The sequence below is a fragment of the Perca flavescens genome, chromosome 19 (genome assembly GCF_004354835.1).
Source record: "Perca flavescens isolate YP-PL-M2 chromosome 19, PFLA_1.0, whole genome shotgun sequence".
Classification (NCBI taxonomy): Eukaryota; Metazoa; Chordata; class Actinopteri; order Perciformes; family Percidae; genus Perca; species Perca flavescens.
This window is the reverse complement of record NC_041349.1, coordinates 10,073,706-10,099,836: the sequence shown is the minus strand read 5'-3', so window position 1 is coordinate 10,099,836 and position 26,131 is coordinate 10,073,706. Positions and strand designations below refer to the sequence as shown.

The 26,131-nt window shown below is 40.0% G+C and overlaps 3 protein-coding genes across 7 annotated transcripts in view; 2 read left to right on the top strand and 1 right to left on the bottom strand.

Moving 5' to 3' along the window:
* LOC114545542 (uncharacterized) overlaps positions 1–7,107 on the top strand; it is a 34,288-nt gene extending 27,181 nt beyond the window's left edge. Inside the window, exons 1-4 of one of the 4 annotated variants that reach the window (XM_028563896.1) lie at positions 3,135–3,309; positions 5,001–5,056; positions 5,194–5,556; positions 6,271–7,105. In XM_028563896.1, coding sequence (XP_028419697.1) covers positions 5,008–5,056; positions 5,194–5,556; positions 6,271–6,563 — 705 coding nt within the window. In that variant the 5' untranslated portion in view covers positions 3,135–3,309; positions 5,001–5,007 and the 3' untranslated portion in view covers positions 6,564–7,105. Of the gene's footprint in view, positions 1–3,134; positions 3,310–4,047; positions 4,461–5,000; positions 5,057–5,193; positions 5,557–6,270 lie in introns of those variants that run through there. The other 3 variants (XM_028563895.1, XM_028563894.1, XM_028563897.1) reach the window with 3 other exon arrangements.
* The window catches only part of LOC114545333 (uncharacterized), a 35,238-nt gene extending 9,583 nt beyond the window's left edge, over positions 1–25,655 (top strand). The window contains exons 4-5 of the mRNA XM_028563607.1: positions 25,205–25,376; positions 25,640–25,655. Of these exons, the coding sequence (XP_028419408.1) occupies positions 25,205–25,376; positions 25,640–25,655 (188 nt within the window). The remainder of the gene's footprint in view (positions 1–25,204; positions 25,377–25,639) is intronic.
* On the bottom strand, positions 6,694–11,578 carry LOC114545546 (uncharacterized). 2 transcript variants are annotated; one of them, XM_028563907.1, is made up of 4 exons: positions 11,267–11,578; positions 9,523–9,578; positions 9,026–9,385; positions 6,694–8,892 (listed from the first exon to the last, which is right to left on the bottom strand). In XM_028563907.1, exons 2-4 carry the CDS (start codon positions 9,569–9,571, stop codon positions 8,696–8,698), a joined length of 606 nt encoding a protein of 201 aa, XP_028419708.1. In that variant the 5' UTR covers positions 9,572–9,578; positions 11,267–11,578; the 3' UTR covers positions 6,694–8,695. The 2 variants fall into 2 exon arrangements, with proteins under 2 accessions (XP_028419708.1, XP_028419707.1); XM_028563906.1 differs by lacking the exon at positions 11,267–11,578 and adding an exon at positions 10,109–10,726.
* Positions 25,656–26,131: the final 476 nt, after the last annotated feature.

Sequence of the window (26,131 nt, the reverse complement as noted above, 5' to 3'; positions counted from 1 at the left end):
CTCAGACTCTCCTCATCCTGATCACCTGGGTCTCATTTCCCAATCACCCTGTCAGCACATATACCAGACCTGGTCCTGGTTGGTCCATGTTGTGTCGGGTCTTAAAAAGTACCAATACCACACTGTGAAAACACTCCACTACAAGTCAAAGTCCTGCATTCTGACTTAAGTTAAAGTAAGTATGTATCAGCTAAATGTATTTAGAGTACTTAAAATAAGTATACTGTATATTAATCAGTAGAGATTTGTAACTGATGTTATGTTTCTTCCTTCAAACAGTTTGGACCCAGAACGTAAGAAGTGAAGCTGCCAAATGTCTCCTCACATCTGGACCAGTTCTGGATCTGACTTGTTCTGCTGGAGGAGACATGAGACTAAAGGAAGAGCAAACAAAGCAACGACACAAACAGAACGTAATATAGAAACATTGCTGCTGGACATCTTACAGCTGCATCTACTAGAAATATCACAGCAGAGACTAGGAGAACTTTGCAGCTCTGAGAGAAGTTGTAACTTTGTTCCAATGATGTGATGTGACTTTTGGGCCTCCTGGTGTGTGTTCTGCAGCTGCATGAAGACAGAAAACCAGTGTTTGTATCTGATATCAGGTGCATCAACTCAGTAGTGTTGGACCAGCTCATAAAACACATTCATACCAATTCAGGAAATGTAGAACTGAGACTAAATAAAGCGGTAAATATCTGTCTCACATCACATGGTTTTAACAGCAGAAGTTACACAGCTTGGCCAGATGGTGGAGCTGTAGAACAATTTATTTTCCAAAAGCTGCTGAAGTTTTACTAAGAAACCAACTTCCATAGATTACTCAGATCAAGTGACATTTAATATAAAATGATCCATTTAGGGCTTCATGAAATGTTAAATTAAGTCTCTGCTGCCTTAGTCTTTTATGATGTCTCCAAAATGTACAAAACAATATTTTCCTCTAAATAAACATAAGTGAACTTTTTAACCTGGCTTGTTTGTACAGAAACACAGTGTGTGCAACATGTCTATTCTCTCATTTCCCTTTGCAGAATTTGAACACAAATATAAAGTATAACATTTAAATATTTTGCCAACTTTACCAAAGTTCATAGCTTATCCAATTATTAATCACACAACTTTTAGTTAAAGACCCTGTCCTTCTCAATCTGAGAGAAATCCAACAGTCCAAATGTCCTCCCAGTTAGACAGAATCAAGGAGAGACAAAGACTCCTGAATTGCAGCTGAAATAGACTGTCAGGAGGTTTAATATGAGAGGTAGTTAGAAAATAAAAAAAAAAGTTTCTATTAAACTTCATTAGATTAGTGGAAAGTCCGGAGTGTGCCATCATACACTGTGGTCTCTCAGTATCGGCGCCTATGTTATGCACTGCTGCGGTTTTCATCACAGAGGCGACCTGGAATGGAAATAAGTTTGTAACTTTCTTGTGTTATCCTCGACAGTTCTGTTAATTGTGAAATGTCACTGTGATGGCATCTTGTTATGCATTTATTTCTGTTACTGTCTAATAAATCAAATCAAAAATCACATCAAAATCTGGCTGTGTCGGTGCCTCCTGTCAACATGGGGAGGAGGCACACTTTGCTCCTCCTCCCCCCTCTTGTGATTTGATGTGGTCCCGTCACGTGACTCAGCTGCGGTAAACAGCACACACAGAGCCAGAGCCTCCACGGGGACAGACTGTGCACTGACATGGTTGCACCGAAACAGAGAAGAATCGCAGAGAGGAAGAGGAGCGCCTGCGGTTAGACTTTCAGGCGGAAGTTACCCTCCACGCTTGTAGTTGGCTTCCGATTCAGTAGTCAGCAGGGAAACATAATTTAAATTGCTGAGTGACTAATCCTTTGTTTTTTTTTTGTGTGCGTGTTAGTCATTAAGGTAAATTATTAATTGTGTAAAACACACTTTTAGATTTGTGAAAGGATTATTCTCTTCATTAGAATGCAATAAAGGGAGATTTTGTTTTTATTTGTTTTTTTTTCAAATGTAGACCATATAAGACCTGGCCCAGATCCAAAACCACTATACGTAGACTTGTCAAATCTGGACTAAATGATCCCAGAGAGGCTAAAGATTCCTAAAAACACAGTTTCAGATTTGTGAAAACTTTATTCTACTTGTGAAAATGCAATAAAAGGGGATTTCCCTGTTCTTTTTCATATGTAGACCACATTGGACCAGGTCCAGATCCAAAACCACTATATGTATACTTGTCAAATCTGGACCAAATTATCTCAGAGAGGCTAACGATTCTTAAAAACACAGTTTTCACTTTCTCATACGGCTGCAGGGTCAAAAGGGCAGTTACACACAGTAATTCACACTAAGGTGTCTCTAAGCATGTTTTATAATAATATCAGTAACTCAACGTTTAGCATAATTATATTTCTAAGCAATCAAATAGTTTTTGAAGTGAATCAACACTCACAAACCAATATCAAAGGCAGTATTATAGTTTCAAGAGCAGAAATATATTTGAGCTGTTTTTGGGTTAACTCATGTCAAACGCAGAAGCACAGTCTCAACTGTTCTTGAGCTGATACATTTCAAAAGCAGGAGTATAGTTTTAGCTGTTTTTTGGATTTTCACATACTCTCGTACAACAACAGAAAGTAATTTTTGGTTCTATTAACCTTTAAAACTCGAAGAATTTGGAGGTAGTATTTGAGTGAAATAAAGCTTTAAAACTAAGTACTTTTAGCTACCCATTTTTGCCGCTTATTAACGACTTGTAACTATTTCAAGGCCCAAAGCAACCCAATAAAATAAAATAATATACGGAATAGTTGTCTCACTTGACCTTCTCCAGTAAGAACCTGTTTAGGTTTCCCTGACATGTGGCTCATTTCTGGAAGACAATAAGTCTTTTTCTAACTGATTCCAACAGATTTTAACTTGCAAAATGACTGAGTAAGCTGCGGTGTGTGGATTGGTTCCTCTATTGCAGAATTCAGGAACATCAAACAGGAACTCTTTCCTCTGGAGTTCTCTGTTGAAGTTGGAAGGGTAGCTGTCTTCAGTTTTGATAACTCAGAGATTTGTTGTGACATTATGGGAATTTGAGCACAGGGGACTGCTTCACTCCTGGCCACGGATTGGGGGAGAGGGGGGGAGGAGTCAACCAACTCAGCCTCACATTACACGCTCAAGCCTTTCCCCTCACACAGCTGCTGCCTGATGTGTTTGGTGTTTGGATGTGCTCATTAACTCTGTACTGGCTGTCTGTTGCAGAGAAGACACAAACTGGACCTCTGTCCTCTGGTCTCCTGGTTTGGATCTTAAATGACTGAAGACACACAAGGTAATGTGTGAATGTGTTGATGTTGGTGTTGTCATGATATGAATCCTGTTGTACAGATTTAGTGTGTGAGGGTTGGTGGATTAGAGCAGAAGTTAACAGAAAATAATGTGGTCGGTTCTCTCAGTAAAGAGACAATTCAACAACAGTTTAAAGTGGCCACATGCCACATTTTCAGTATTTTCTGACATATCTACAATGTTACAATGTTGAATTTTCATATTAAACGTGGCCACAACTTCAAATAATGAGTTTAACGTATTTTAGACAAATCCCCGTGAGCTAAAACATTAAGATTTTCCAAAATGATATCCCCATCTGACGTGGTGACACATCTTTGGGTCAGAGGTCACCGATGACATCCAGACCACAGATATCTGGTCTAGGAGCTTTCTCTTCACAGTTGAAGTTTCAATGTGTATGCTCCAACAATCGGCACAGAGAAGAAGCTGTTTTTCAAAAAGTTGATGTTTTAAATGGATTTTAACTGTACTGAAAATGCATCTTTAGATCACAACCATGCAGAGCCGCATCCAGCTTCCCAGCATGCCCTGAAGGAGCTATCCTCCGCCCATGGCCTGGTGGATGTATGGAGGAGGATGCATACACAAACTGCAGACAGTACACATGGTCCCACCTCAGAGAGAGTAGGATCTATCAGCCAGATTAGATTGTATTTATTGTTTTAAGCATCGTTTTATTTTTTTTAAAGTGTATAATGTCGTTCCTGCTGGTTTACCTGATCATTCTTTGCTTTTGTGTAATGTTTTTATTAGAAATGTGAAACCCAAAAGCGCATATTGGTATTAATTCAAGTCATAACATTTGATAAAAAATTTAGAGAGGTCCTTATTTATTTCTGGCATGGTTTTAGAAAGAGGAAGGGTGGTTTTAGCAGTGGTGGGACGATGGTAAGACAGATATCAAGCTTTATGTCAGCAGCACACCCTCAACGTGAGTCCACAGGAGATCGAGGATATGTTGAAATCCTCAAGTTGAAAACACTAGCTTTAGCCAACCAGCTGGACGTAAAAGGGTGCACTGGTCCGGTCCCGATTCCAGACCATCTCAGAGATGGATATTAGCTTCTTCTTCGGTCTGGAGAATGAGAGTGGACCCAAGGGGGTGATCCGCACTTTGTTAGCAGACACAGGGTAAACAATTACAGAACCAAGTCAGATAAGAAGGATAGCTGTGAGTTTTATTCCTGTCTCTACTCCGGCGAGTACGAGAAGGATGTCACCCTGATGGAAGGGTTCTGTGGGGTGTGATTTTCCTTAACCAGGGAAAGGCTTATGACCGCGTTGAGCACAGCTTCCTAATTGAACGGCAGTCTGTGTGCTCCTTTTAGAGTGGTGATACAAAAACGAAGGGAAAAAAAACACTACAGTTATTCAGTTCTGCAGCCTAACTGACAACACTTTAAGCAATGTCACCTTCTAACTGGCTCAGTAATTTTGTGAGTCATGTTCCATGGTTATTACGGTCAGTTCTGACTTCCTCCTTCCTTGCTTACGGGCGAGTTGAACCACTGGCGCCATCTTGTGACATAAACATATTACTGCCACTTAGAACGTTTTTTATTGATCCTAATTGTGTTCATTTTCTTCAATTTCTTTTGGTTTACATTGTTTTTAGCAGTTGTGTGTAGATAATAAGCAAGCTAATCTCTTCACCTCTGTCTCCTCTCACAGGGAGAAGATGATCTGCAGCATCCTGCTGCTCATCATCCTGACCTCCTGTGTCTCTGGTTAGTTTACAGCTTCACTTTATTCTCCACTAACACTAAACAAAGAATCACTAAAGTGTCCACAGAAACATGTGGAGATGGAGTTTAAAGTTGTCAGTGTGTCTGCTCCTCACTTTCCCTCTCTGTCTCCTCAACAGGAACATTTGTAGTGAATGTGACCCAGACCTCCTATCAGGCAGAGGAGAACCAGCACATCACACTGGAGTGGACCTTCACAACCAACCCTCACACTTCCTCCAACTCTCTTTTTATCTTCTGTGAACTGATAACTGATCTCAATTTTCCAGTCCTGTTTCATCTCCATGAAGGAGTTGAGGTCCCAGAGTCTCAGGATGAACAGTTTGCAGGACGAGTCCAGTGGGACAAAGACGTCCTCAGAGAAGGACGACTCAGACTTCATGTGTCCAGGCTCAGGACTGAAGACTCGGGACAGTACCTGTGTGATGTGATGTGCACAAGTTATGGGAGTAACTCTGGTAGATGTTGGCTCAACGTCACTGGTAAGTTGATTCATTATAAAAAGGTAGCTCAAATCAAGCAATCTGATTGGTTAATAGCCGTGATATAATATCCACATACAGCAACTATAATCGGACTCCTTTGCACATTAAGTATCACTCCACGTCTGAGAAAAACGTTGACTGATGGCTGCTGCCTCGGAGGAAAGCACTGCCAGGACACAGAGCTGGCTTCAAATCAAACTCTATATTTAGAATATTTTCAGAGCTTTACCTTGCTGTCAGACAGCACTTTACAACGGGGAGCTGAAGCTGTTATCTCTGCTCTCTTCAAAGCTGCCAGACTCCTTTCACAAAAATAAATTTACCGCCCAGAACACGGTAGTTGCTGCACTACCACTGCCTCGAGCAGTTAGTTAGTTAGTGTTATTGTTTTCCTTTCTTTAGCATTAAGCAAAAGAAAGTCTGTGCTAGCTGCTAGTGAAGGCTAATGTTACCTGCGCTGCCTTCCATAGCAACAGCCTCAGTATGTGAGAGGTGGGATGCCAGCCCAGGAGAGCTTAGATTTTATTGTGAAAATGATTTTTTTATAAATAAAAATCTATTTAAAATGAAATATGACTAACTTTCATAATGCCATACTTGACTGTTTGCTAAAAGCAATAGGCCACTTCAGGCTCCTTACACTTCCTTCTCTTTTAGTGAAAATGTTTTTTCTTCACATGAATGTAACAGATGTGTTTGTTCTCTTTCCAGCAGCGAGGGATCGGCCTGAACCTGAGACACCAAACACAACAAGTCCACCACAACAAGAGAGTTGGGGAAGGATCGGACTCTACTGTGGACTGACAGCAGCAGCTCTGCTGGTTTTTTGTACTCTCTTTTTAGTCTTCAGTCCTTGTTTTACCAAATCTACTGATAATGAAAGAAATCTCCTACAGTTTGCAGCTGTACAGATGTCGAGTTTATCAGAGAAACAAGTCATCAGGACTAACAGGACCCAGTCTGACCAGAGGGTCAGGGAAGGATCGGACTCTACTGTGGACTGACAACAGTAGCTCTGATGGCTGGTTGTTACTGTTTTTACAGACACTTTCCGTTCAAGATTTCTACTCAGAGAAAACTTATACTTCACCAAGTGCATCAGTAGAAACTTTAATTAAACAATACTGTCAAAAAATTCAATTTTGTACCACAGAGACAGAAAATACTAGTTTCTCACAAACAAAGTTGTTTGAAACAAATGCTGTGCACAAAAAGTGACCCTGAGTCATATAACACAACTGATTAATGGTGGAAAATATGTTACTTAATATATTGCTGCTGAAATTAAGTGAAACAAATGATGTAAATTACACTAAATAAAGAAAGCACACAGAACAATATGGAGACATCTTCCTGCTTCTTCTTCTTCTTCTTATTCCTGAATTTCAGTTCCAGAGACATTTAAACCACAATGCAACCGGAGCACCAACTCTTCCATTCATGTGTGTTATGATGCTGAGCTGATAGCATGCAGGTTAACTGTGGAGACTTGATGATCAACTCCTTCAACAAGACCAGCTGACTCCCAGTGAAAAGCTCCCTCTGCTGGTTACTCTTTAACTCCACAGCTTTTCTTTAACCTTTAAAACACATTCAGTGAGACAGGAAATAACAGACAGATTTAAACACACTGAGGGTCAATTACAGGATCATATTAGAAATCATATTAAAAGCTATATATACATTTGGACAGAAGGTCAGAACTCACAGCTGCACTTTTCATCATGTTAGATAATAAAGAAGATAAAAGACACTCTTAATTCACATCTATGTATCATCCAGACTTGATTAAGAAGTCATCTGTCTATACTGTTATTTGATTTTGTTGGTTATTCTGTACACATCTATTGCATATCTATTCATCCAGAGAGAGGGGTCCTCCTCTGTCGCTCTCTGTTGTTAAAGTTTTTGGGGGAGTTTTTCCTTAATTCAATCTAGGGTCAAATATAAAGAGAGGGTGTTTCTTGAGGCAAATGTGTGATCTGGGATATTCAGCTGAATATAATTGACTTGTCTCATAGTAACATACAGGAAGACTCATGAACATTTATCAGATATAATTAAATACATTTTTCTATTCATGGGCCTTTATGTATTTTATTTTTAATTAATGTTGGTTGAATTGTGTTATTTGTAACATAATAATAATGATGAAAGAGTTTATTCTTTAACCCTATTTTACATATTTAAATACAGAATACATACTGGGCTGTCAGAATTTGGCAAAAGGCTGAACATAGGAAGGGAGACCACACATGAGTTGTTACTGAAGACGTAGAGAGTTTAAGTGTTCTGGGGTTGAGTCCTGCAGGTTTGTACATCTAAAGTATAACTGTGGATCTCAACACGTTACTGTAAAACGTCCCGTTAAAACCAAGTTGTACCTTTCTAGATTGAAAGTGTTTGTCTCGTCCTGCAAATTGCAGCTCAGTCTGAACTTTGAACTGCAGGAGACACAACTGGGACCGCTGGAGGACATGAAGAGACATGATGGTCCCACTCAAGTTTCAACACATTCACATATCCTGTTTTTCTTTTCTTTTTGACATACTTACTGTCCTCAGTATAAAACATGCACACCCCTGCTTCATAGTTAGAGTAAGTATCTGCCTCTCTGTCCCTCTTCTTAGACATACCCCCCTACTTCCCTCTGCAGCTCTGTGAAAACTTATTGTTCTTCTCCACCTGTCCACAAGGTGTCCTCAGACTCTCCTCATCCTGATCACCTGGGTCTCATTTCCCAATCACCCACATGTGCACATCAGCACATATACCAGACCTGGTCCTGGTTGGTCCATGTTGTGTTGGGCCTTAAAAAGCACCAATACCACACTGTGAAAACACTCCACAAGTCAAAGTTCTGCATTCTTACTTAAGTTAAAGTAAGTATGTATCAGCTAAATGTAGTACTTAAAATAAGTATTTATTGATCAGTAGAGATGTGTAACTGATGTTATGTTTCTTCCTTCAAACAGTTTGGACCCAGAACGTAAGAAGTGAAGCTGCTAAATGTCTCCTCACATCTGGACCAGTTCTGGATCTGACTTGTTCTGCTGGAGGAGACATGAGACTAAAGGAAGAGCAAACAAAGCAACGACACAAACAGAACGTAATATAGAAACATTGCTGCTGGACATCAGAGGATTGAAGACAAAGAGGCGTTTGAGACAGAAAATATGTTTCTTTTCTTATTAATAGATTTAAAACAAATAATACAGATAATCAGTACAACTGTTGCTGCTGCCAGTCCAGCGTAGAGGATCCAGATGTTTCCCCGACTCTCTGGTTCTGGTCTCACTGTTGGTCTCTGAGGTTTGGGCTCATCAGCAGCTGCTGTAAAGAACAGAAAACATAATGTGGCTGATTGACAGGAAGGAAACCTGTTTTAGTGAAAATGACTATATAATCTGCATCTTTCATTTTGAAGTACAAACAGAAAAACTCCAGTTCTCCTGAATCAACTTACCAGAAACATTGAGCCAACATTTACCAGAGTTACTCTCATAACTTGTGAGCACATCACACAGGTACAGTCCCGAGTCTTCAGTCCTGAGTCTGGACACATGAAGTCTGAGTCGTCCTTCTCTGAGGACATCTTTGTCCCACTGGACTCGTCCTGCAAACTGTTCATCCTGAGACTCTGGGACCTCAACTCCTTCATGGAGACGAAACAGGACTGAGGGTCTGAGATCAGTTAACAGTTCACAGAATATATTCAGAGAATTGGAGGAAGTGTGAGGGTTGGTTGTGAAGGTCCACTCCAGTGTGATGTGCTGGTTCTCCTCTGCCTGATAGGAGGTCTGGGTCACATTCACTACTAATGTTCCTGTTGAGGAGACAGAGAGGGAAAGTGAGGAGCAGACACACTGACAACTTTAAACTCCATCTCCACATGTTTCTGTGGACACTTTAGTGATTCTTTGTTTAGTGTTAGTGGAGAATAAAGTGAAGCTGTAAACTAACCAGAGACACAGGAGGTCAGGATGATGAGCAGCAGGATGCTGCAGATCATCTTCTCCCTGTGAGAGGAGACAGAGGTGAAGAGATTAGCTTGCTTATTATCTACACACAACTGCTAAAAACAATGTAAACCAAAAGAAATTGAAGAAAATGAACACAATTAGGATCAATAAAAAAACGTTCTAAGTGGCAGTAATATGTTTATGTCACAAGATGGCGCCAGTGGTTCAACTCGCTCGTAAGCAAGTCAGAACTGACCGTAATAACCATGGAACATGACTCACAAAATTACTGAGCCAGTTAGAAGGTGACATTGCTTAAAGTGTTGTCAGTTAGGGTGCAGAACTGAATAACTGTAGTGTATTTTTTCCATTCATATTTGTATGACCACTCTAAAAGGAGCACACAGACTGCCGTTCAATTAGGAAGCTGTGCTCAACGCGGTCATAAGCCTTTCCCTGGTTTAGGAAAATCACACCCCACAGAACCCTTCCATCAGGGTGACATCCTTCTCGTACTCGCCGGAGTAGAGACAGGAATAAAACTCACAGCTATCCTTCTTATCTGACTTGGTTCTGTAATTGTTTACCCTGTGTCTGCTAACAAAGTGCGGATCACCCCCTTGGGTCCACTCTCCTTCTCCAGACCGAAGAAGAAGCTAATATCCATCTCTGAGATGGTCTGGAATCGGGACCGGACCAGTGCACCCTTTTACGTCCAGCTGGTTGGCTAAAGCTAGTGTTTTCAACTTGAGGATTTCAACATATCCTCGATCTCCTGTGGACTCACGTTGAGGGTGTGCTGCTGACATAAAGCTTGATATCTGTCTTACCATGGTCCCACCACTGCTAAAACCACCCTTCCTCTTACTAAAACCATGCCAGAAATAAATAAGGACCTCTCTAAATTTTTTATCAAATGTTATGACTTGAATTAATACCAATATGCGCTTTTGGGTTTCACATTTCTAATAAAAACATTACACAAAAGCAAAGAATGATCAGTTAAACCAGAAGGAACGACATTATACACTTTAAAAAAAATAAAACGATGCTTAAAACAATAAATACAATCTATTCTGGCTGATAGATCCTACTCTCTCTGAGGTGGGACCATGTGTACTGTCTGCAGTTTGTGTATGCATCCTCCTCCATACATCCACCAGGCCATGGGCGGAGGATAGCTCCTTCAGGGCATGCTGGGAAGCTGGATGCGGGCGGCTCTGCATGGTTGTGATCTAATGATGCATTTTCAGTACAGTTAAAATCCATTTAAAACATCACTAACTTTTTGAAAAACAGCTTCTTCTCTGTGCCGATTGTTGGAGCATACACATTGAAACTTGAACTGTGAAGAGAAAGCTCCTAGACCAGATATCTGTGGTCTGGATGTCATCGGTGACCTCTGACCCAAAGATGTGTCACCACGTCAGATGGGGATATCATTTTGGAAAATCATAATGTTTTAGCTCACGGGGATTTGTCTAAAATACGTTAAACTCATTATTTGAAGTTGTGGCCACGTTTAATATGAAAATTCAACATTGTAACATTGTAGATATGTCAGAAAACACTGAAAATGTGGCATGTGGCCACTTTAAACTGTTGTTGAATTGTCTCTTTACTGAGAGAACCGACCACATTATTTTCTGTTAACTTCTGCTCTAATCCACCAACCCTCACACACTAAATCTGTACAACAGGATTCATATCATGACAACACCAACATCAACACATTCACACATTACCTTGTGTGTCTTCAGTCATTTAAGATCCAAACCAGGAGTCCAGAGGACAGAGGTCCAGTTTGTGTCTTCTCTGCAACAGACAGCCAGTACAGAGTTAATGAGCACATCCAAACACCAAACACATCAGGCAGCAGCTGTGTGAGGGGAAAGGCTTGAGCGTGTAATGTGAGGCTGAGTTGGTTGACTCCTCCCCCCCCTCTCCCCCCCAATCCGTGGCCAGGAGTGAAGCAGTCCCCTGTGCTCAAATTCCCATAATGTCACAACAAATCTCTGAGTTATCAAAACTGAAGACAGCTACCCTTCCAACTTCAACAGAGAACTCCAGAGGACAGAGTTCCTGTTTGATGTTCCTGAATTCTGCAATAGAGGAACCAATCCACACACCGCAGCTTACTCAGTCATTTTGCAAGTTAAAATCTGTTGGAATCAGTTAGAAAAAGACTTATTGTCCTCCAGAAATGAGCCAGATGTCAGGGAAACCTAAACAGGTTCTTACTGGAGAAGGTCAAGTGAGACAACTATTCCGTATATTATTTTATTTTATTGGGTTGCTTTGGGCCTTGAAATAGTTACAAGTCGTTAATAAGCGGCAAAAATGGGTAGCTAAAAGTACTTAGTTGTAAAGCTTTATTTCACTCAAATACTACCTCCAAATTCTTAGAGTTTTAAAGGTTAATAGAACCAAAAATTACTTTCTGTTGTTGTACGAGAGTATGTGAAAATCCAAAAAACAGCTAAAACTATACTCCTGCTTTTGAAATGTATCAGCTCAAGAACAGGTGAGACTGTGCTTCTGCGTTTGACATGAGTTAACCCAAAAACAGCTCAAATATATTTCTGCTCTTGAAACTATAATACTGCCTTTGATATTGGTTTGTGAGTGTTGATTCACTTCAAAAACTATATGATTGCTTAGAAATATAATTATGCTAAACGTTGAGTTACTGATATTATTATAAAACATGCTTAGAGACACCTTAGTGTGAATTACTGTGTGTAACTGCCCTTTTGACCCTGCAGCCGTATGAGAAAGTGAAAACTGTGTTTTTAAGAATCGTTAGCCTCTCTGAGATAATTTGGTCCAGATTTGACAAGTATACATATAGTGGTTTTGGATCTGGACCTGGTCCAATGTGGTCTACATATGAAAAAGAACAGGGAAATCCCCTTTTATTGCATTTTCACAAGTAGAATAAAGTTTTCACAAATCTGAAACTGTGTTTTTAGGAATCTTTAGCCTCTCATTTAGTCCAGATTTGACAAGTCTACGTATAGTGGTTTTGGATCTGGGCCAGGTCTTATATGGTTTACATTTGAAAAAAAAACAAAAAAAAACGGAAATCTCCCTTTATTGCATTCTAATGAAGAGAATAATCCTTTCACAAATCTAAAAGTGTGTTTTACACAATTAATAATTTACCTTACTGACTAACACGCACACAAAAAAAATCAAAGGATCAGTCACTCAGCAATTTAAATTATGTTTCCCTGCTGACTACTGAATCGGAAGCCAACTTCAAGGTCGGGGTAAGTTCAGCCTGAAAATCTAGCCGCAGGCGCTCCTCTTCCTCTCTGCGATTCTTCTCTGTTTCGGTGCAACCATGTCAGTGCACAGTCTGTCCCCGTGGAGGCTCTGGCTCTGTGTGTGCTGTTTACCGCAGCTGAGTCACGTGACGGGACCACATCAAATCACAAGAGGGGGGAGGAGGAGCAAAGTGTGCCTCCTCCCCATGTTGACAGGAGGCACCGACACAGCCAGATTTTGATGTGATTTTTGATTTGATTTATTAGACAGTAACAGAAATAAATGCATAACAAGATGCCATCACAGTGACATTTCACAATTAACAGAACTGTCGAGGATAACACAAGAAAGTTACAAACTTATTTCCATTCCAGGTCGCCTCTGTGATGAAAACCGCAGCAGTGCATAACATAGGCGCCGATACTGAGAGACCACAGTGTATGATGGCACGCTCTGGACTTTCCACTAATCTAATGAAGTTTAATAGAAACTTTTTTTTTTTTATTTTCTAACTACCTCTCATATTAAACCTCCTGACAGTCTATTTCAGCTGCAATTCAGGAGTCTTTGTCTCTCCTTGATTCTGTCTAACTGGGAGGACATTTGGACTGTTGATTGGATTTCTCTCAGATTGAGAAGGACAGGGTCTTTAACTAAAAGTTGTGTGATTAATAATTGGATAAGCTATGAACTTTGGTAAAGTTGGCAAAATATTTAAATGTTATACTTTATATGTGTGTTCAAATTCTGCAAAGGGAAATGAGAGAATAGACATGTTGCACACACTGTGTTTCTGTACAAACAAGCCAGGTTAAAAAGTTCACTTATGTTTATTTAGAGGAAAATATTGTTTTGTACATTTTGGAGACATCATAAAAAACTAAGGCAGCAGAGACTTAATTTAACATTTCATGAAGCCCTAAATGGATCATTTTATATTAAATGTCACTTGATCTGAGTAATCTATGGAAGTTGGTTTCTTAGTAAAACTTCAGCAGCTTTTGGAAAATAAATTGTTCTACAGCTCCACCATCTGGCCAAGCTGTGTAACTTCTGCTGTTAAAACCATGTGATGTGAGACAGATATTTACCGGTTTATTTAATCCCAGTTCTACATTTGCTGAATTGGTATAAATGTGTTTTATGAGCTGGTCCAACACTACTGAGTTGATGCACCTGATATCAGATACAAACACTGGTTTTCTGTCTTCATGCAGCTGCAGAACACACACCAGGAGGCCCAAAAGTCACATCACATCATTGGAACAAAGTTACAACTTCTCTCAGAGCTGCAAAGTTCTCCTAGTCTCTGCTGTGATATTTCTAATAGATGCAGCTGTAATCTTCAATCCTTGTTTTACGAAATCTACTGATAATGAAAGAAAACACCTACAGTTTACAGCTGTGAGTGTTTAATAGAAAGGAGCCATCAGGACCAACAGCACCCAGTCTGGAGGACTCTCTTTAAATAAGTCATTAGAGCATAAAGTTACAGTCATAAAAACTAAATCAGGCTCCTAGAGTCTCTCCTCCGTCTGTTCTTAGTGTCATAAAACTAAAATGTGTTATATTTTTATATTGTAAATGATGTTCATGTTACTACAGGTTTGAGTTTGTATGAAGTTGACATTTTATTAATTGTTTTGTCTTCTTCTAGTTGTGTAATTACTTTAGTCAATATATTATGTCATGTTACTTGTAATGTTCTCTCTATTTTTACCTGTCTAGGGACTATTGATGTAAATTAGCATTAATGATAACTCCAGTATGTTAACATCTTGATGTTCATTAATGACTTCTGCCCATGTTCAGTTACTATGAATTTAAATTAAGTTATTACAGCAGAAATGTCTAATGTCATGTTAATAATGCTTTTGTTGAGTGAAGGGTTTTGCAGCTTTTAAATAATCAAGAAATCAAACTTGTATCTGAGATATGATTTGGTGTTTTACTACAACAGCAAAAGGAAATGAAGTGAATCAAATATGGTAAATTACAGCAAATAAATAAAGCACACAGAACAATATGGAGACATCTTCCTGCTTCTTCTTCTTCCTGCATTTCAGTTCAAGAGACATTTAAACCACAATGCAACCGGAGCACCAACTCTTCCATTCATGTGTGTTATGATGCTGAGCTGATAGCATGCAGGTTAACTGTGGAGACTTGATGATCAACTCAACAAGACCACCTGACTCCCAGTAAAAAGCTCCCTCTGCTGGTTACTCTTTACCTCCACAGCTTTTCTTTAACCTTTAAAACACATTCAGAGAGACAATGACAGGAAATAACAGACAGCTTTAAACACACTGAGGGTCAATTACAGGATCACTTAAAAAAAACTAAAAAACATTAAATCTCAAAGCCAAAGCTGTACAATTTTGGATAGAAGGTCAAAAAGTTTTCATGATGTTGCACCATAAAGCAGCAGATCATTATGGATCCACTGACACATTAACAACACCGTTTCAATATTTATGGTCATTATGAAGAAAATCAAAATTAGAAACACATCTACAGGTGGGAGACTGACCACCTGGTGACCTGGACAGTCAGAACAACTTGGAGCTAAACGCTCTGAAGACAGAGGAGATGGTTGTGGACTTTAGGAAGGACGCAGCCCCACCCGCCCCCATCCCCCTGGGTGACTCCACAGTCAACATGGTGGAGTCCTTCTGCTTCCTGGGCTCCAAGAATGTCGAGCATCGATCAGCTAAAGAGCCAGATATGTTTCTCAGCTGCAGGTGGAAATCAAACCAGAAGATGTTTAAATAGGCATTAGTTTGCTAGAATCTGAAGTGATTTAATGCAAATCTAATCCTGATCCTCACTAGGTGTTGTTCTTTCGACACGCTAACGTTCCTGCTCTGTGTAGAAACAGCAGAGGTAACACCAGACTGCTGGGGATATTAAACCAGAACAAAGACATCTTCAGCACACAATCGACACCTTTGCTCAACCCAACAACAACAACCACAGCCAGATTCCCAGAGCATCTCAACAACAGCACTACCAGTATGACCATGATGGTGTAGAAAGCCTTCTGCTTTGATTGGTCAACTCTTTCCCTGTCCCCGCCCTGTTCCCCTGGCCCTGGACGAATCAGAACGCAGAGAACAGAAAGGCTGCAGAAGGAAATGACGAACAAAGACAAAATCAAGAGGCTGACATCTATGTATAACATTGTGATGTAAGCATTCATCAGACTTGCTCCAGAGGAAAGCAGCCAAACACAGCCAATGCTGATATTTCTGATTCTGATCCCTCTCTCTCCTCTCAGACTCAGGTAGGTGACGGGATGAACGACAGCCAGGTAGGGCTCCACACAGGTCAGCATGTGAAAGAACATCTCTCCGTACCAATTGAAGCTCCAAAAAAAGAACCCCACTGATAATAAAATATGATCCCCGTAGATACTGCAGCACCCAAGGGCGCACCCGAAGACACCCACCAGCTCCATGGCGACCATGTGGTAGGTGAAGCTGTCTGAATGACTCGTCGTTGCTGCGGAGGTGGAGCGATGTCGCCGCCATCGTTGGAGACCCAGGTAGAGGATGAGGATGCAGAGAGGGAGGAGGAGGAGGATGTTGGTGATGTAGTATGCAAAAAGGATGAAAGACCTTGGTTTGATGAAGAAGCAAGATATGGTGACAGTGAGGTTGGGATGAAGGACCGAGTCATTGGAGGAGGAAGAGTTCACTGCCATATCTGGAGGAGTAAAAGACAATCAAATGGAGAAAAATACACAAAAATACAATAGAAAATGTATAAATACATCGATTGCATGTCTATCATTCTTGGATTTTTTTGGCAGGGCCACTCAGACATCATCACATCTGCACATGTCCACCAAATGTGATCGCATAACAAAGTGTTCAGGATATACAGTACAGGCCAAAAGTTTGGACACATCTTCTCATTCAATGCGTTTTCTTTATTTTCATGACTATTTACAATGTAGATTCTCACTGAAGGCATCAAAACTATGAATGAACACATATGGAATTATGTACTTAACAAAAAAGTGTAAAATAACCGAAAAGATGTCTTATATTTTAAATTTTTCAAAGTAGCCACCCTTTACTTTTTTTATAGCGCTGCAAACCCTTGGTGTTCTCTCAATGAGCTTCATCAGGTAGTCACCTGAAAGCCCTATTGGATAACTGTTACAATTCATATTATGGCAAGAACCAATCAGCTAAGTAAAGAGAAACGAGTGGTCATCATTACTTTAACAAATGAAGGTCAGTCAATCCGGAAAATTGCGAAAACTTTAAATGTGTCCCCAAGTGCAGTCGCAAAAACCATCAAGCGCTACAACGAAACTGGCTCACATGAGGACCACCCCAGGAAAGGAAGACCAAGAGTCACCTCTGCTGCTGAGGATAAGTTCATCAGAGTCACAGGCCTCAGAAATCGCAAGTTAACAGCAGCTCAGATTAGAGACCAGATGAATGCCACACAGAGTTCTAGCAGCAGACACATCTCTAGAACAACTGTTAAGAGGAGACTGCACGAATAAGCTCTTCATGGTCAAGTAGCTGCTAGGAAAACACTGGCAACAAGCAGAAGAGATTTGTTTGGGCCAAGAAACACAAGGAATGGACATTAGACCAGTGGAAATCTGTGCTTTGGTCTGATGAGTTCAAATTTGAGATCTTTTGTTCCAACCGAGCGTGTCTTTGTGCGACGCAGAAAAGGTGAACGGATGGATTCTACATGCCTGGTTCCCACCGTGAAGCATGGAGGAGGAGGTGTGATGGTGTAGGGGTGCTTTGCTGATGACACTGTTGGGGATTTATTCAAAATTGAAGGCATACTGAACCAGCATGGCTACCACAGCATCCTGCAGCAACATGCCATCCCATCCGGTTTGCGTTAAGTTGGACCATCATTTATTTTTCAACAGGACAATGACCCCAAACACACCTCCAGGCTGTGTAAGGGCTATTTGACCAAGAAGGAGAGTGATGGAGTGCTGCGCCAGATGACCTGGCCTCCACAGTCACCGGACCTGAACCCAATCGAGATGGTTTGGGGTGAGCTGGACCGGAGAGGGAAGGCAAAAGGGCCAACAAGTGCTAAGTATCTCTGGGTAGTCTTCAAGACTGTTGGAAAACCATTTCAGGTGACTACCTCTTGAAGCTCATCAAGAGAATGCCAAGAGTGTGCAAAGCAGTAATAAGAGCAAAGGGTGGCTACTTTGAAGAAACTAGACTATAAGACATGTTTTCAGTTATTTCACACTTTTTTGTTAAGTATATAATTCCACATGTTCATTCATAGTTTTGATGCCTTCAGTGAGAATCTACAATGTAAATAGTCATGAAAATAAAGGAAACGCATTGAATGAGAAGGTGTGTCCAAACTTTTAGCCTGTACTATATATATGTAGCAGGAGTAGGGGAAGAAGAAAGATTCGGACACAATTCAAATCGGCGTGATGCTGCGCCATCGGAGTGTAAATGTGTGTGAGTGTTTATTTGATGAGCAGGTGGCACCTTGTACGGCAGCCTTGGCCACAGTGTGTGAATGTGTGTGAATGGCGAATGGTTTCTGTACTATGTAAAAGTGCTTTGAGTAGTCGTTAAGACTAGAAAAGTGCTAAATAAAAACAGTCCATTTACAAATACATTTTCTTTCTGAGTCTTTTGGTTCAAATGTTATAAGCCAAAACGTTGTTATAGCGCTACCATCAAAACTGCACCAAATTCAACACTGCACTTCTTTGGGTCCCCATCAATACACCCATAAAGTGTGAAGTAGATCGGATGATCGGTTCTCGAGATATGTGAAGGACAGACAGACAGACACACACACACACGCACACACAGACAGACAGACAGACAGACAGACAGACAGAAAGACAAACAGAGAGATTATTTGCTTTATAATTACAATAGTGCTGTGCCAATTCAAAGCAGTTAGCCGTTTAGTTGACTTTCTGAATTCACACTCATTCAGTTGTTAACCCTAACCCTCAGCTACCGCTCAGCTGATCACTTCTCCTTCAGAGGAGAACAGTGTCCTACTACATTTACCTGACAGAGAAATATCACTGGCTACTTTGCAGATTCAGAATTTACTCAGAAAATATAACCGTTACAATATGATGCATTATAATTCATTAAACTATTCAGCATCGGGGGGACCTGTGGGGCTCACCCAGTGGAGCGTGCGCCCCATGTGGGCTGAGTGCTCGGCAGCGGCTCGGGTTGGAATCTAACCCGCGGCCCTTTGCTGCATGTCGTCCCCTATCTCTCCTGCTTTTCCTGTCTTCAAGGTATCTTGTCAATTAAAGGCTATAAAAGCCCCAAAACAAAATCTTTAAAAAAAATAACCATCCAGCATTATATTAGAGTTGAAGTAAATTTAAGCAAACATTGGGTGAAAACTTTCTCTGGTTCCAGCTTCCAAATGAAAGAATGTTGCTGCTTTTTTCTGATTTTATATCTTTGTAAACTTTGTAAATCTTCAACTTTTGCTATTTGGATCCAACAAAACACTCGGGCTTGAACAAGTTTTGGTACTATATAAAAAAATTAATCGATTAGTCGAGGCAATGATAGGCATATTAATCGATTATGAAAGCAATCATTAGTTGACAGCGAAACATTAATAACTAAAACATGTCATGATATTTTTACAGGACACCTACCTTGTTGTGTATTTCTGACCTTCGTCCTGCGGAGACGGCTCAAAACTGACATCTGATCCAAATATACAGTGTATTATATTGTGTGTGTGTTTGTGTGTGTGTGTGTGTGTGTGTGTGTGCGTGCGTGCGTGTGTGTGTGTGTGTGTGAAGCAGGTGTATGGTTTTTTTGCATGTTGCAAAACCAATCCAGACTTTGTGATACTTTTTAACACGGTTAATTTCTCAGGTAAATGTTCTCGTCCTCCCTTTCCAGGGAGTATTAACATCTGCTTAAACCTGACAACTGAAACATGAATACATTCGTTCATCAACTTAGTTGTGACATTACTAGAGCTTCACTGTTTGGAAAATAATTCATCATTTGCTAAAGTCTTACTACAGACCTAAAATCAAACAAATCCAGTAATGATTTATTTATTTATTATCTGAGCTCATATTCGTGCCAGTGTCCAGTTTCATAACACCAATGCAAATGTAACTCATTGTATTTGTCCATTAAGATGGACAATGACAGAATTCAAATCATTTTTATGTAAGTGAAAAGGTGTCAGGTGTGTATTCAAATCAAACAAAGTAAGCGTCTGTCAGTATTACTTCATACAAATATGAGCCTGCAGATAAAAGATAACTTTGCTTTGTGTTGTGTTGTTGGAGTGTCATGCAAATAAACACATTAACAATCAATCTTTGTTATTTGTCACGTGAAATGGTACAAGGTACACACAGACTAAATAAAATGGTAAATATCTGTCTCACATCAGATGGTTTTAACAGCAATCAAATAACAGAAGTTACACAGCTTGGCCAGATGGTGGCGCTGTAGAAAAACTTATTTTCCAAAAGCTGCTGAAGTTTTACCAAGAAACCAACTTCCATAGATTACTCAGATCAAGTGACATTTAATATAAAATTATCCATTTAGGGCTTCATGCAATGTTAAATTAAATCTCTGCTGCCTTAGTTTTTTTTATGCTGTGTCTCCAAAATGTACAAAACAATATTTTCCTTTTAATAAACATAAGTGAAAAGTTTCTTTTAACTTTAGATCAGTAGAGTCCCGAGTTTCCCATCATGCAGCGTGGTCGGTGGAGAGAAACTGTTGTTAAACTGCTGCAGCCGGGTTCAGTTCCTGTTTCTGACACTTTTTACAGAAGATAGAAGTGATTTGTTGCTTCCCTAGTGACTGTGACTTTATAAGTAAGTTGCTGCTCTGCGTGTTCTTGAGGAGGCAGAGTCTTGGTCAGTGGCGCCCCGAATGTCCTCAAGTCCCAGTAACGCCCCTGCTCAGTGTTCTACGCTGTGTTTGCTGTCATCTCTTCATACAAACACATGCTGCACAGTTGGGTGGGTTGTGGTTTTTGCTCATGACTTTATACTAGCTTGGTGTTAGAGAAAAGGGATCAGACTCACAAACTGGACATCTGTCCTCTGGTCTCCTGGTTTGGATCTTAAATAGCTGAAGACACACAAGGTAATGTGTGAATGTGTTGATGTTGGTGTTGTCATGATATGAATCCTGTTGTACAGATTTAGTGTGTGAGGGTTGGTGGATTAGACCAGAAGATAACAGATAATAATGTGGTCGGTTCTCTCAGTAAAGAGACAATTCAACAACAACAGTTTGATTAATTGAAGACAGATCATCCTGAAACCTGATCCACATAAAAAGCTGCTCTATGACACTTTAAACAGCAGCTGGAACATTTAGTAAAGAGTCGTTTCAATATGACAGCATGAGGTTGGTTGAGTGTTTACTGTTTCTATATTGTGTGTTGTATAGGCTGTTGTTTATAAGGAATACCACACTTTATGTGTTACTACTTGACTCAAATAGTTGGCAATTTTCTTCAGTTCTATTTTCCTTTCTTTAAACATGACGGACTAACGCATGGCCCCGGTGATAAGTGGTGTAGTTTGATGAATAAAGATGCACAATGCCTGTGTGGCGTGAGCGTGGCGTTCCAGTTGCGTGGCGGCTGCGTGGCGTTTTCTATGTCTTTGCACACCAGAAACGTGTCTGCGGCTGCTAGAATGTTCTGTACACATGTACAGTATGTTTCCCATTGATAAACGACAATGTCGGCAGTATTGACGGCAAAATAGGTTACAACTGTGCTGCTACCAAATAAACTGTATTGTACTGTACAAACAGAACTGATGATCAGCGAATAAAACATTATCAAAGGCTTGCTTCTTATTGACTTACTAAGTGAGTTGCAATCAGTCAGTGGAATGGCATTGGAACCATGTTTTGAGAAGCCAGCTCACTGACTTTTTTTTTTCTCTTTTCTTTAGCATGAGCCACCCAAAAGCAAACTTGATGACATTAAAAGCTGCAAAAGCTAACATTTTGAAATCTTGACCAACTAATGCAATACTCAGACAGATATAGCTCTTCTTTGGTGCTTGTTTTCGTTCTGTCACTTTTGGACCAAAAGTGAGTATTTCATTTTTTTTACCAGATCTACAAAAATAGTATTCCAATTGAATTAATCATTATACACAAACATTCAAGATCATAAAACTTTTAAATGTACCCCCTCACAAATTCTGAAGTGTCCCTTTAGTGTGAGCTGAAATTGTAACCTCCACATGTAATGTTTAACCACTAGTTAAACAATATCTTTTTTTTGCCTTACCCTCTCCCCCCTTCTTTTCCTTATCATTCCTTTTAAACCCAAACACTGATAAAGAAGAGGTTCACTCGTGGTGAGTGCACACACACACATGCATGCATAGAGCATGGTCAAAGTCCAACAAAAACGTGAGACAATTTTCCTGGAAATTTAATTTAGAGTCAATAATTGTCCCTAGATGTCTATAGGATTCTTCTTGATCCACTAGTTGACCATTTATAGTTATTATTAGCCTCTGTCATTTTATGGAGCAGGCTCACTATGACGGAGTCATCCGCATACTTAATGATGGTCCTATTTACATATTTCCTCTGACACATGTTCGTATATAGGATGAATAGGAGAGGTGAAAGTACGCACCCCTGTGGTGAGCCTGTGGAAGAGCAAAGCTGACCAGACAGAACTCCTTGCTCTGTGTGTCCTGTTTGTTAAAAAATCCAAAATCCAACAAACAAGATTAGGACTAAAATCAAATTGTTCAACAAAGCACTTGGCTAAAATATGAGGTTGAATTGTATTAAAAGCGGATGAAAAATCAATAAAAAGAATTTGTGCATGGGACCTACTTCCCTCAAGGTGTTTGAAAAGCAAATGTAGCAGAGTAACACAGAGGAAGTATGAACAGACTGTATATATCCTCTCTCTGTCCTGTAATAAGTGAACTCTGAGCTCATGTGTTTGTGACTCTTCACCTCTGTCTCCTCTCACAGGGAGAAGATGATCTGCAGCATCCTGCTGCTCATCATCCTGACCTCCTGTGTCTCTGGTTAGTTTAGAGTTGTCAGTGTGTCTGCTCCTCACGTTCCCTCTCTGTCTCCTCAACATAGGGGGACCAGATTTCCTGGAACTAAAACCGGGACACTTTGCGCGCAACCGTAGTGCTCGTGCACGCACACGCTTTTTAACGTGAACATGTGCCAGCCCAGGTCAGACATAGACACAGACAGATTAGATACTATTTTGCCAACAGTACACGTAGGCCTACTGCTCACTGCTAACATAACGGGCTATCTCAGTTAATATTCATGATTTTTCTTGGTATTTATCCTACATATCTAAGAAATAATATTAAAAGACATTGAGTGAGTTTCGTGTGGGACCAACTTTATTTTTCAGAATTAAAGTATTCTTTTGGAAAATGCACCCACTCAACTTGTGAAAAACTTTGTGTAAAGGTATTTTTCATTGCATGGCACTAAACGAATTATTTGGAACTGCTGCCACAGGCTTGACCTAAAGTTATGGTAACACTTTACGGTAAGGGTGCATGAATTATGAATTCATGCATGAATTAATTCATGATTTGTGCATTACTGCATTCCTTTATATCTTATGAATCATCAGGAATTGACATGAGTTCATAGCCTCATGCATCAACAACACATCAACTAAAGCATTAGGTAAGGTGGGTACATCATTATGCAAGTTGTGTTCAAATCAGAATTTGCGCAGTGATGACCACATTTTTTGGCAGAAAAATAAAAAATCATGATCATGCTTAATACATCATAATTCATAATGATGTGCCCACGTACCTAATGCTTTAGTTGTGTTGTTCATGTATGAGGTCACGAATGACAGACTATGAACAAGTAAATTCTTGATGTGACATGATTCATGGGATATTAAGGAATGCAGTAATACATAAATCATTAATTACATAATGCATAATAATACATACATCAACTAATTCATGCCTGAATTCATGATAATTCATGTACCCTTACCGTGAAGTGTTGCCAGTGTTAATTCTAACCAACAACACACACACACAAATGTAATCTCATTTGATAGAGCCATATTGGAAACATTCATTCCGTATATTTGTTAGAGGAGTGAATTTGCTCAAGAATCAATTTGTTGGCTGAAAGCCTATATTGTGAAATTGCGCACAGGTGTCAGCAAAATTGGCCCGTGTGACGAGTAGCGTCTATAAGGTGGGAATGGTCATGCGGTTCCTCTCGTCAGTCCATGTGTTGTTCATGAGCGAAAAGATCCGCTCAACGGGAGCGTTTGTGCCCGGTAGACACATGGCGAACTAACAAAGGAGACCTACATTTCTTTAACGGAATCTCCCTGCTTTTGAAATGCGCGAACATTTCCACCCAGCATCGCTGTGTCCTTTTCTTTCACTGTCTATTGTTAAAACGAGACATTGCAACAATGTTTACAAATATACATTGTAACGCTGGCTGCACAGATTATGCAGACGCAGACCGCTACGATTGACTGACACACACACACACACACACACACACACACATTGTTAAAATCATATGCTGGACATTTTATTAGTCTTTCTACATGGGTTTAGTTAATGATCGTGCTATAATTAGTGATACCAGATTTACTTCCAAACTCTGGAAACACTGGCATACGCATTTGCATATGTTCTAAGTATTGTGTATAACTATCTTTGTGTCTGTGTATTTTTTGTATGTAGGTATGTATGTTTTGTATGTTCCCTCTGTGTACTATGTGATGGACAGTGTGTCTGTATGTTTTTTGTGTTAGGGTGTACCCTTCTGTCTGTGGTATGTTGTGTGTACTTTTATATTTGGACCTTGAGTCTGTAAATAAAGTTATTTATTTATTTATTAACAAGACCACATCGGCTATGTAATCACTAACAACCGGGAAAATCATAGTGGTTGGTGTAAACCGGGACATTTTAGCGTCCCGACAGGCTTTTGTCACCACATCACACTGGAGTGGACCTTCACAACCAACCCTCACACTTCCTCCAACTCTCTGAATATCTTCTGTGAACTGTTAACTGATCTCAGACCCTCAGTCCTGTTTCATCTCCATGAAGGAGTTGAGGTCCCAGAGTCTCAGGATGAACAGTTTGCAGGACGAGTCCAGTGGGACAAAGATGTCCTCAGAGAAGGACGACTCAGACTTCATGTGTCCAGACTCAGGACTGAAGACTCGGGACTGTACCTGTGTGATGTGCTCACAAGTTATAGGAGTAGCTCGTCACTGGTAAGTTGATTCAGGAGAACTGGAGTTTTTCGGTTTGTACTTAAAAAATGAAAGATTCAGATTATATAGTAATTTTCACTAAAACAGGTTTCCTTCCTGTCAATCAGCCACATTATATTTTCTGTTCTTTACAGCAGCTGCTGATGAGCCCAAACCTCAGAGACCAACAGTGAGACCAGAACCAGAGAGTCGGGGAAACATCTGGAGCCTCTACGCTGGACTGGGATCACCACCAGTGACAGCAGCAGTGGTAGCAGCAGTAGTGACAGCAGCTCTACTGGCTTGCGTTGCCAAACACCTCATTTTGTTTGCCAATCCTTGTTTTACTAAATCTACTGATAATAAAAGAAAACACCTACAGTTTACAGCTGTGAGTGTTTAATAGAAAGGAGCCATCAGGACTAACAGCACTCAGGCTGGAGGACCTTCTTTAAATGAGTCACCAGAGCATAAAGTCACAGTCATAAAAATTAAATCAGACTCCTAGAGTCTCTCCTCCGTATGTTCTACTTGTGATATGAAATGTTGTGTTATATGTTATATTTTAAATGAAGTTTATTTTACTTCAGGTTTGAGTTTGTATGAAGTTGACATGTTACATAATGTTTTGTCTTCTTCTAGTTGTGTAATTACTTGCGTCAATATATTATGTCATATGTTACTTGTAATGTTCTCTCTATTGTTACCTGTCTATTCAATTCAATTCAATTTTATTGATAGTATCAAATCATAACAAAAATTATCTCGAGACACTTTACAGATAGAGTAGGTCTAGACCACACTCTGTAAATTCCAAAACCCCAACAATTACAGTAATTCCCTCAAGAGCAAGCATTAGCAGTGGCTATTGCGACAGTGGCAAGAAAAAAACTCCCTTTTAGGAAGAAACCTCGGCAGACCCAGACTCTTGGTAGGCGGTGTCTGACGGGCCGGTCTAGGCACTACTGATGTAAATTAGCATTAATGCTAACTCCAAATATATGTTAACATCTTCATGTTCATTAACGAGCTCTGCCCATGTTCAGTTACTATGAATTTAAATTAAGTTATTACAGCAGAAA